The following is a 12,629-nucleotide window of genomic DNA, read 5'->3' as shown; positions in this document are numbered from 1 at the left end:
GAGGAAGAGAAAAGATGGTGTGGCCGGATGTGATGGCGACATGCATTCAGGCACAGACAGACATCTACAGTACTTCTGTCTGCACACACACACACACACACACACACACACACACACACACACACACACACACACACACAGGCATGCACCCGCTGAACTCAAAATCAAAGATGGTGAAGAAGAAGATGGGGAGATTTTACTCATGTTAATGCAGCAGTACTTAGATTTGCTGGAATCAAGTGTTCCCAGTGACGACTCACTTGTGCTTTCTGAGACTACTGGAGGCCACGGGGTGCTCCCATCATCCTCGCCACTGGGTAGATCTTTGGAGAGAAAAACATAAGCACAGCAGTATGGTTGGTGAATACATACGTAGGTCTGAAGCCAGATTTAAACACTAATGGGCTCACAATTATCTTAATGTGAGGTGGAACATAAATTTAACATACAAAAGCAAATGTTGACTGAACTCTATGAGAACCGATATATCATACTATTCATATACAGAACAAATAGAAAATGGACCAACATATGTATTTTTCATGTCTTGTATGTTGTGCCTCCTTTGATCAGGAATATTTCATTCTCTCTTGAAACTGTTTTAGGGCGGGCAAACAAAATAAGATGAAAAAAAAGCATAATGAAAAACATATACGTCCTATGATTTAAGGACAGCTGCTGCAGAAGTTTAGAACTGTCCAGGTCTATCAAGCCCACCTCCTGAAGCTTCATCAGCAGCAAAGTCCTCATCATCGTCCAGAAGGCTTTGGGATGCCTGGACACTTTTGTCTGCCTCCAAGTCCTCTGGCAAAGGTACCTCTCCCCACACCTTCGAGCCCTGGGTCACCTGCCGATTAAAAGAGGTTTAGACAGTTTGTGGATCAAGGTACACACACCCTATGCTACAGAGGCCCTGTGCGAGTGGAAGAAAACCAAAACCCTTCACAGGAAGTACTGCATTGTTCATATGTTTACTTTTGCCATTTATTATCTCTCAGTGACCTGTTACGAGGCTCACATGCAAGTAAAAGTTCAAAACACCACAATGTATACACCCAGTGCACATAGCCAGTGGAGTTAATATATGCTCCTTTTCCACTACATGGTACCAGCTCACCTCACCTCGACTTTTTCGTTTTCCATTATTGGAAAGTACTGGCATTTTGGTAACTGTTACCACTTTTCTGGTACCACCTTTGTCGAGGTTCCAAAAATACTGGAGCGGGTACCAAGGTCAATGCAGACCAGCTACACTGAGGGGGTACTGTTACGGTAATGGAAAACGACACTCTGTGAGTCGAGTCGAGTGGAGTCGAGTTGAGCCGGTACCATGTAATGGAAAAGGGGCAATAGAGTACAAAGGTAAAAATGCATGAAATAATGACTATTGTTTATGTTTTGTATTTCTGATCTAGAGCAGTCGGCATGCAGTGCTGTCCCAGCATCAATTTTTCTTTTGTTATCACCAAGTGTAGTGATTTTGTGCTTTTTTTAAAAAACATTTTTAAGTTTACTCATTTCTAAATCTTTTGTTAGATTTTCTGCCTTGCCCCCTCAGGACTCACTGCATAGTTTTTTTGTCCTAGAAGAGGGCTCTTCTTGAGGTTTTTCCTATTTTTTTCAAAAAAAGCCCTTTCCTGCAGAATTTTTCTTCATCCAAGTCCAGGGCTGCCCATTGTTGTATATACCTGCTTTTGATTGTGTTATTGTAAAGCGCTTTCAGACTGCAACTGTAATTTAGAGCTATGCAAATAAAGTTGACCTGACTTGACTAGTTCATGTTGGTTGCAGTTCGCGCGCGTGCACACACACACGCACACAAGCACACACACACACACAGTGAGGCAGTGAAGTGAGGTTGACATTAGAATGTTTGGATGACACAAATCTGTATGCTTTAAAAGATTCAGTATACCATAGCCTGTACTTTATTGGCTCCCTATTCTGGGATCAGGAAGGAGTCCTTCATGGAAATATTATGTCACCTCCTGCAGCAGTTAAAATATATGGACTGCAGTCAAGGACAAGTTACTTCAACATCAGGTTTTGAGCATCATGTCATTTACTCAACATCAGGTTTTGAGCATCATGTCATTCACTGAGGCATATGACTGGGGGTTACTGAATGAAGTACGTAGTTGCATATAAAAACTTGGGGATTGATTGATTGATTGATTGATTGATTGATTTTATTAGACAATAAAAATATATACAGGATGTGGGCTCAATGTACAATTTTCAGAAATTGTCAAGGATAACACAAGAAAGCTAGTATGCTTATTTCCATCGTGGTCCTTGATTGAAGGGGGTACAAAGATAGTCATCAGCAAATAATGAACTTGACAGCTCATACATTCAAAAACATTACATTTTATACAACAGAGACACTATATACAACACAAGGGGAAAAAAATTACATTAGGCAATAAATACTCGAAATGAGTGGTTCCTGCCACACATATCTTAACAGTATATGAGATAATACTTTAATCTCAACTGTTCCTACACCACATTTTCATAGCCGTTTTGAACCTGCCCACTCTGTCAATTTCCTTCATGACTTTGGGTAGCTTATTCCATAAAACAGCTGCTGAGTATAAAAAGGCTGCCTTTCCACAAAGTGCTTTAAATCCGTAGGGTACAAAGTCAGTCGCGCTCCCGCTAGTGACATAACTACGTGCGTCCCTAACCCGGCAAAAATAGTAAGTAAGATATTTGGGCACGGCGGCACGGTGGCCCAGTGGTTAGTGCGGTCGCCTCACAGCAAGAAGGTCCTGGGTTCAACCCCCCAGGTAGTCCAACCTTGGTGGGTCATCCCGGGTCATCCTCTGTGTGGAGTTTGCATGTTCTCGCCGTGTCTGCGTGAGTTTCCTCCGGGGGCTCCAGTTTCCTCCCACAGTCCAAAGACATGTAAGTCAGGTGAATTGGCTGTACTAAATTGTCCCTAGGAATGTGTGTGTGTGTGTGTGTGTGTGTGTGTGTGTGTCTGTGTGTGTGTGTGTGTGTGTGTGTGTGTGTGTGTGTGTGTGTGTGTGTGTGTTGGCGTGTGTGTGTGTGTACATACACACAGGGTGTTGTGATGCGTCTAGTGCAGCAGTGTGTAGTTGGAGGGAAGGTGCATGTGTTCTTCCAACCCGCTTGTGTCCTTCCTGCCCTTAGCTTGCTGCCGCTGGCTAGCCTTTGTGGCGAATAGGGAAGCATCCTAGCGTGTAAGCCTTCCCTTGCCAGTACATAGCCTCTCCTTCACCAAGACTCCTGCCAGGCCTCCCCGTGGCCACACATGGTAACTGGGGTCTTGCGGCCCCAGGCTAACTTGGCAGGGGATCTCGGAGCAGCAGTGGGCCCCAGAGATATGGTGTGCAGGCCCACCCTGGTGGTCACGCCCTGGCACCTATCAACCACTGCCCCGCTGCCTTGTGGGTGAGTCTGGAAGACATAAGGCTAAGGGAGCTTACCCCAACAGGAAAGAAAGCTGTGGCGGCACGCTTCGAGGCGGTTTCCGAAAAACTGGATTTCCGGCAGCCCCCTGCAGTTGTGTGGAGGTGCCGGTCGTCTAGGGATCCCCCTTGCCATCGGAACCATCTCCTCTACAATCAAGTCATGTGGCGTTGGGAGAAGCGCACCCCCCATGCCACTTTAAAAACCATCTCTGCGCAGGTATCTTCTGCTATCTGAGTCCTCAAAGGACCCACAAATAGAAGAAGATGGTCATCATCGGGCACGATGGACAACCAGCAAGCAAGCAAAGTGTGTTGGCCCTGTGATAACCTGGCGGCCTGTCAGGGTGTCTCCCCGCCTGCCTCCCGATGACCGCTGGAATAAGCTCCAGCATCCCCGTGACCCTGAGAGCGGGATAAGTGGTTAAGACAATGGATGGATGGATATTTGGGCACATCCCCCCGAACAATCTTCAGTACTGTACACAATTTAATCTGGTTGACGCTGTCCTGTACCCTAAGCCAATTTACTCTCTCAAAATGAGAGGAATCCAAGAGAGTGTCCACTGGTAACCTCAGAACAATTCTGACAAGCTTGTTCTGTGATGCCTGAAGTTTATTTTTGATTGCCTTTGGAATAAATCATACAAAGCACAACAGCCTTAGCCAAAGTGACACTGAATTAGAACACCAGCTAGTATTTTCAAAGACCTAAAGTCCAAAAAATAATGAGATTCTAGCCAAAAAACATATCCTATGGTTGACCTTTGTAAGTACCTTCACAGCCATGTCCTTCCCAGATAAATGATTATTCAACATACTTCCAAGGTAATTAACTGCGGATTTCTCTACTAATGTGGTATCATCAACCTTGATTTTAAAGCCATCAGACTTCTTCAAATTACAAACCAAATAAAATAGACTCCGTTTTGCCAAGACACAGAGACAGCTTATTGTCACTTAGCCATCTACCAACCGATGTAAGCTCTAAGCTTAAGGTTTTCCCAATTGCACTTTTACCTTTGTGCAACATAAGCAAGGCAGAATCATCTGCATAAAGAAATTGATCACATGAACTTGCTGATTTTAAAACGTTTATATACAGCAGGAAAAATTAGGCCCTAGGATGCTTCCCTGGGGAACTCCACACTCTGGTATTTGGGACTGGAAAGTAATCCATTAACATCCCCCATTTGTACTTTGTCTTTGACATAAGAAGCTACTCCTTTGAATACTGACTGACTAAATCCCAGAGCGTTCAGTTTCATCAGTAGTATAGACCAATCAATGGTGTTAAATGTCTTTTGAAGGTCTAACATCATCATTCCAGAGTTTCCCTCCATCAATTCCATAACGTTCATTTCTATTGCATTTGAACAAGGTAAATGATGTTGGCTTTATAGGCTACTTGAGGCTACAATATTACAAAGATGATTCATGTTGAGTTTTCCACATCTCTTTTCAGAACTCAACCTCAGACAAAGCACAGTTAGTAGCTAAGTGTGGTGTGTGAGGGATTAAACCAGTGTAGATTCATATCACACCATTCTCCACTTGTAATCCCTGACCACCCCTCTCACATGACAGACAGGATAGAACTGTCTCTTGTCCCAGTGCACCCAATGGACCCATCCATACTGTCAATGAGCAGAGAGCTTAGCCAGCTACTCTATCTGATCATCATGATAAAGTGGACTGTTCCACCAAGGATATGCCTCCAAACCTACTTACTCATTTCCAAATAGCCAAGCTGCAAAGCAGAGAGGGTTCATTATGTCTCTGGGCTCAGCCTCCACTGACTCAGCCTCCATCCCCTGCCGAGAACCTAACCATATGTTTGCTTACCACCCTGGCAGGATGCCATCCTTGGCATTTCCAGTCGGCATGGCATGTCAGTTCCCATTTCCACCGAACGTCGTCATGGTAGAGGTTCCCATTTAAATGGCTCTAGCTAATAAATGACTTGATCTCTCCCCCAAATCCTCTCTCCCCTGACTGAACAACCTTACAACAACAATCCTGGGCCATTTTCAAAGACAAACTGCTGACTTGCCAAATTCTTTTCAGTGAAGCTAACCAGCCAACCATTGTGTGATCATCTCCTGCTTCCCAGTCCCTTGGGATGGGGGTACAATCTAGACGAAATGGACGTATGCCACGTTGCTGCTGTGGCAAAAAAAAAAAAGTCCTCATCAGTTCTAAAGAACAGCATGTAGCAGGAAACATTCATGATAGTTACACTTCTTTAAGCTAACAGGTCAGGCTAGGTCATCTTGTGACAGCCAGACTGACCTTATTTCAGATAGGGTTGTGAACAACAAATGAAGCTGTTTTTCTGACCTGCTATTGCAGCCTGGGTCACATAGCTGGTGTGACCTATGCATTTCATTCTGGGAGTTGAAACATGTTCACTGCGTTAAAGCTATCTCTCCCTCAAGATAAAGGTCCTGACCGGCTCTGTAATTCCTTTTACCACACCCCATCCAAAGGATATTGGTCTCAGTAGCTCACCTTGCTCTAGTTACATGTAGTGTTATCCACAGGGGCACATGGAAGCCAAATATTAGCTTGTACACACACACACACACACACATATATATATATATTATACCTACATACAAATGAATGTGTACAAATGCATTTACACATACTTTCAGACACACACACACATAAAGAGGAACACACAGTGGGACAAAATACTACAATCCTACCTTGTGGAATCCCACTGTTTACTTATGAATCACTGTCCAAAGTACTCTTTTCACAATACCTAATGTTTGTATTGCAAGAATATCTAAGGAGTAGTAGCTATAGACAAATAAGTGTAGCGGACATCATGGATAAGGAAGTGACAGGTGACGTTACATAGACGTCTGAGTACACGCCTGAAGTTTGTCCAGCTGTTGTTTACTAGGACCGAGAAAAATAACTGCCTTTTGCTCCATGAACAATTGATAAGCGCAGGGGACGAAAGCCGAGGAAAGACTGGCTGGGCTGTAACAACTTAGCCAAATTCCCACCACGATGGCACTTCCATCAGCTGTCATAGCATCTTACAGCTGAAGGTCTGCTGTCATCTCCACATCAACACAGATGTTGACTAGCATGACAGGCTTTGTATTTTGCCATTAAATTCACATTTGCACATATCAAAATATTCACATGTGCAAAGCCATTCACACACACACACACACACACACACACACACACACACACACACACACACACACACACACACACAGTGCTTACACATACAACTATTCATGCTTGCATGGACATAGGCAATCACAAACCTGCTCTGGAAACAACTTGAATACAAACATACACACACACACAATCTTTCTCTCTCTCTCTCTTTCTCTTTCGTTCTCTCTCACTTTCTCTTTTGTTCTCTCTCTCTCTCTCTCTCTCTCTCTCTCTCTCTCTCTCTCTCTCTCTCTCTCTCTCTCTCTCTCTCACACACACACACACACACACACACACACACACACACACACACACACACACACAAAATCACCCTCCCACACTCGCATTCTCACTGTGGTTACATCTCAATGAAGCCAAGGTCAGCGTGGGAATCATTCTTGGGGGGGGGGGACTCATTTCACCCACCTACGCAATAAAGCCCACTGATACAGCTGCAGGACAAATTGTGAGAAACATCTTTAATACAGGGCTGACTTGTCAGCGAAACTATGAAGCCAGACCAAGCTGATGTCACGCATAGGTTTTTCCCACAAGTGACACTGTCTCCTAAAACATTCCCCGTGCTAGTGACGGCCAATACTAGCCATTTGAAATGTTTAATGATCAAACCATGTGAGTGGTGTAGACATCAAAGCCCCCTATCTTTGATATCATTCCAATGGGTGGCATTGGAGTGGATGAAAGGCACACCCATGAAGATGAAAAGGTTCGAAAATGGCACGCTGGCTTGCACATTTCAGTGAGTTGAAAGCAGCACAGTAGCAACCATATACAGTTTGAAGCATGCAGTGCTTTGGCACTCGCATTAACATAAAACACAAATCCACAAGCTCAAACTTCTTTGCTCCTCGACCCATCACCTAACCCGCCCCTTTCTTTTCACATTGCCTTAGAGCCTAACAATAGCTCCCTAGACAAGCAGCCGCAGCAGCAGCAGCATGTTTTAAACAGGAACGGAATGTAAACTACAGAGAGCATTAAGTGGATGAAAGCCCAACACAGGCTCTTCTCTCTAGCTATGTTGGGCTAGAGAGAGAGGGGGACCTCCAAGCACTACCATACACTGAGCTGCAACAGCCCAGCCCTCCCTTTACTTGACACTCAGCTATCTGTAGATGGGGTGCAGAGGTATCAGCAGGTTTGCATTAAACCTGATCCATTAGACTGTGAGACCGCACAACTGCTTCAGACATAACTGGACGCTCATGTGCACACGAACACAGAAACAGTTTTGAATATATTCTGACTCATCAAGAAACGCAATTCAAATTGCTCACAACGCTAGACTACTTCTGCCATTTGTAATTTTAAAGTTCACATGCATAAGCATCAACGTTGCTTATTACTGATAGCCTGATACGTTAAAATTGGTTTCATTGCAATTTATTGCACAGCTGCAGGAAATTATACAATGACTTATGCTTATAACTGATATCATAACAGACTTCTAAGATGACGCACATTCTCATATGACCTTAGAGACCCGTGTGGACTTTTTTGCAACACGTCTGAGTCCGAGGCGGTATTTGCGGCATGTCTGGAAAGAATGAGTAAAGGTAAAGTAGGATGGGAGATGGTAGGTATTTGAGCAATGTTGGTTTTCCACACCATGCTAAACACGATCAGGTACAGGAGACACAGGTGTTTTTGGTTTTGCTCAAAATCAAAATTATGGTAATGGGATGGGTTTGTGTGTGTGTGTGCCTGTGTGTGTGTGTGTGGGAGAGACAGAGAAAGAGCGAGTGTGTGTGTATGTGTGTGTGTGAGAGAGAGAGAGAGAGAGAGAGAGAGAGAGAGAGAGAGAGAGAGAGAGAGAGAGAGAGAGAGAGAGAGAGAGAGAGAGAGAGAGAGAGAGAGAGAGAGAGAATTAGTGAAAAAACTTTGTTGTGTGTGTGTTTAACCCTTGAGTGAAGTGATGGGCAAACTGACAAAATGCCAGATCTGACACTATACATCTGCTGGGGCCCCTGCTTGGATACAGGGCCTGATGACGGAGGCCCTTCTTGTCTCTGCAGCTCCCTGACATTTCCACAGAGTTTTAATCCATATTGATTGGACAGGGAAGGAAGTGGAACAAGCACCCTTTGACAACTCAAATAGATTGTCTTCCACTTTGTTCCATTACAAATACCACTGACATTCAAAATACTTCAAATTTCCTTGGAAAACAGAAGTGGCTGTGTGATGCCAAATGCAGAGGAAGGAGGGCATACTTCAGCTGATGTCTGTTGGAGGCCTGTTAAAACCGAGACAGTATCACATACTTGAATGCATACTCATGCGTCTACATGACCATCTTCCCCCAGGTCATTCATTCTCTCACTCCCACATAAGGATCATGCCATGCATTTCATGAAAGTCAGTCTCCCACAGGCATTCCATAGTGGACCAGCACATCCTCAACCTCAACCAAATGCAGTTTTCCTGCAAGCTACCCCACAGGTAGATGAGATCACCTGAAATGTACTCTTGGAAACAGTACTTTGCCACTTACTCGCAATATTTTTCTTGGGGCACATTATGATCAAGTTCTTTAATGTCCCTTAAATTATCTTTTTATTTATAAAGCTTTGAAACCAAGTCAAGTCAGATCTTATTCTTCAATCTGCTGGCATGATCTAAATGAAGTGACTATGTCCATGTAGTGATACAATTCACCAAAACAGAGAATAAGACAATAAACAAGACTCGGTAAAAACCTAATATATGGCTGGACCGTGTATGGTCAATGTTCGAAATTGTGGCCAGTTTGTTAGAGGTATGGCCAGTGGTAGTGTATATAATGTGAAAGCTTGGATATTAAATGTTCATCTGCAATTTTCTGTAGAGGTCCCAATAATATGTGTTGTTAAAGTGTAGCAAATTACATGACATGGTGAAGTTATGTTTGATACAATAATTCTGTGTTTACCGGTAATGTCGTCGGTAATATGATCACTGACAGAAATCGGTTGTTTTAGGACTGGCCAGCCAACCAATCGAGTAACTTCAGTAACATTGTTGGTCACCTGATCCAGTGGCTTAATCGTGTCAAACATGATCACTCAGTCAGTCGGTGACATTTGCATTTGTAGGGTTGCCCCACTGGTCCATCCATCTATCCATCCATTATCCAAGCCGCTTATCCTGAGTAGGGTCACGGGATGCTGGAGCCTATCCCAGCAGTCATTGGGTGGCAGGTGGGGAGACACCCTGGACAGGCCACCAGTCCATTACAGGGCCGACACATTCACACCTAGGGACAATTTAGCATGGCCGATTCACCTGACCTACATGTCTTTGGACTGTGGGAGGAAACCCACGCAGACATGAGGAGAACATGCAAACTCCACATAGAGGATGACCTGGGATGACCCCCCCAAGGCTGAACAACCCTGGGGTTCGAACCAAGGATCTTCTTGCTGTGACGTGACTAACCATTGTGCCACTGTGCCCCCCTCCCGCTGGCCCAGTCCAGCCAAAAAAATAGCGATCATAATAATCTAAAAATCTAACTGTAATATATTATAAATAACGTCTATTGTGTGCATGAGTGTGACTCCGTTCTCCCTGTGAGGTACTGTTTAAAATTTAAAGACCTGATCCTCTGTGCCAAGCAAGGCCTCCAGCTAGTCAGCAACTGCCACACAACTACCAAACTCCTCTCTATTTACACTCATTATTTGGGAGGCATGCAAGTATCTAGCCTGTCTGGACTTGCAAAAGTGAGCTCGCTGCAGGGGGAGAGAAAGGAGACGCTCACTGAACTAAAATTAAAGGCAGGATGATTACAAAGCAGGAAGAAACTTGGGCTCCAGGTAAGCTTTTCTCTTTTCTCTCCTGCGCCAAAAGGAGCGGAGGCTCAAACCCTTTCTTTGTACATACATGCATACTTACACAGCCTCGCAAAACCTTCCAGCTTAGTGGTTGTGCCATGACATAATGCCAGGTCTTGGTCAAATAGTTTGGACAAATAATTTATATCATTTGTTGTAACCTGCACCGTTTAATCAAACGAGTGAAAATAACCAAACAGGACAACTCAATTGTGACAAAGATTTTATGCACATGTGAAAGTGAATTTAACATACAGTTTTGTGAGTCACACTTTAAGTGATAGTATTTGATTTGGCCTGATCAGGTGGATTTAAGGTTAAGAGGAACAGTTATGAGGATACCAAGTACAGAAGGGAGACATAAGTCCATATAGCCTGTATCTTATTAGGGATCTTATTCCCACTGTAAAACATTAATTCAATGACAATTTAGTGTAAATGTGACAATGTTGTAATGAATAATGCATTATGCAGTGAGTTAGAAAACATTTTTTTTTATGGAAAATTATATTAATGTTCTAAAGTTTGATTTGTATGTACTGGAAACTGAATTTTGCAACCTTTTTTTTAATGTTTCCCCCTTTTTCTCCCCAGCTGTACCCGTCCAATTACCCCATTCTTCCGAGCCGTCCCGGTCGCTGCTCTACCCTCTCTGCCGATCCGGGCAGGGCTGCAGACTACCACGTGCCCCCTCCGACATATGTGAAGTTGCCAGCCATTTTTCACCTGACAGTGAGGAGTTTCACCAGGGGAATGTAGCACGAAGTTCCCCCTCCCCCCTGAACAGGCACCCTGACTGACCAGAGGAGGCGCTGGTGCAACTACCAGGACACATACCCACATCCGGCTTCCCACCCACAGACATTGCCAATTGTGTCTGTAGGGATGCCCAGCCAAGCCGGAGGCAACACAGGGATTCAAACCGGCGATCCCCATGTTGGTAGGCAATGGAATAGACTGCTACGCTACCCAGACGCCCATGAATTTTGCAATCTTGAGGAAATAATTACAACATAAGAAATTTTGCAAAAGTGAGGGAAGTAACTATTGATCTCAAGTTAGCGTTTCAGAGATGTGTGTCATCGCCATCCATCTGAATCCTCCCTAAGTATTGCAATATGAAGTAACTGAGTGTGAGTCACTGTACTGTATTTCAGGCCAAAGGCCCCAGCCTGGCGACACAAGGACCAGACGAAGTACCCAGATCAAGACTAGGCTATGAAAAAAGACTCCTGCTGACTCCAATCTTAAAATCCTATCTCTCACTGGGTTTTTCAGCCTCAATGACAGCAGAATCACAAGAAATTTGCATAAACAATGGAATGACAAAGTCTATGTTCAATTGCTGATTTTTTTTTTAATATATATTAATGGTTGGGTAGCAATAAGTGGTAGAGAAGATCAAAATAAATCCCCCAAACCAAGTTTCTCTTGCCCAGTGTAGATAGCCCTGTATAATTTTTCCAGTGGACTGCTTTACCACAAGTTGAAGGAATTTAAAAAAAAAAAGAAAGAAGAAGAAGAAAGGAAAAGAGAACTTCTACTACACTTGCTTTTCACTGTTGGTGGGTTTATAGAGCGTGAACACATTCCACTGAAGAGTCCCAAGGTGTGAAGGTCCAAATGACACCTTGACAACCCCCTCCTCTTTTCCATTATCACTCCAGCATGGGCCTCAGCAGGGCTCTGTGTCCACAGACCACCTAGCATCACGGCTGCAACTCATCCTTGCAGACCTCCACTATCAATGAACAAAGAGCTTGAAACCACCCTCTTGTTTACACACACATAAAACACACACACACACACATACGCGCACACACACACACACACTTGCAAAACAACCCATTAGGACACGTACTTATCAGCCCACAGTTTCAGTTAGGAATGAGCCTACGCTGTTTTAATGGGGCTGTGGTTTATGAGAATGAATATTACTGGATTAGAGGTTACGCTCGTAGAACTACTGGTGCTCTTATGGTGAGAAAAAAAATCCTACCGAATGTTTTATGCACTCATGCATAAAACCAGTCAGAGTTAAGCTGATTTAAATGTTAAAGGTAAATTCTGACTTCTTTTTTAAAACATTTTTTTTACTGCCTGGGTGTTATTTTGGTAGTTTTTGCCATGGTCCATATCAGTTATGCTATCATTTTACCCACAGGGCTTC

At 43.8% G+C, this 12,629-nt stretch overlaps 1 protein-coding gene across 1 annotated transcript in view; it reads right to left on the bottom strand.

Moving 5' to 3' along the window:
- Positions 1-12,629, bottom strand: part of hspg2 (heparan sulfate proteoglycan 2) — a 129,021-nt gene that overhangs the window by 89,666 nt on the left and 26,726 nt on the right. Inside the window, exons 2-3 of the mRNA XM_056302214.1 lie at positions 718-847; positions 261-323 (exon numbers count right to left, since the gene is read on the bottom strand). Coding sequence (XP_056158189.1) covers positions 261-323; positions 718-847 — 193 coding nt within the window. The remainder of the gene's footprint in view (positions 1-260; positions 324-717; positions 848-12,629) is intronic.

Source organism: Lampris incognitus, chromosome 2, assembly GCF_029633865.1.
Source record: "Lampris incognitus isolate fLamInc1 chromosome 2, fLamInc1.hap2, whole genome shotgun sequence".
In the NCBI taxonomy this organism is placed as follows: domain Eukaryota; kingdom Metazoa; phylum Chordata; class Actinopteri; order Lampriformes; family Lampridae; genus Lampris; species Lampris incognitus.
The sequence above is the reverse complement of the archived record's forward strand: the minus strand, read 5'-3'. Positions and strand labels throughout refer to the sequence as shown.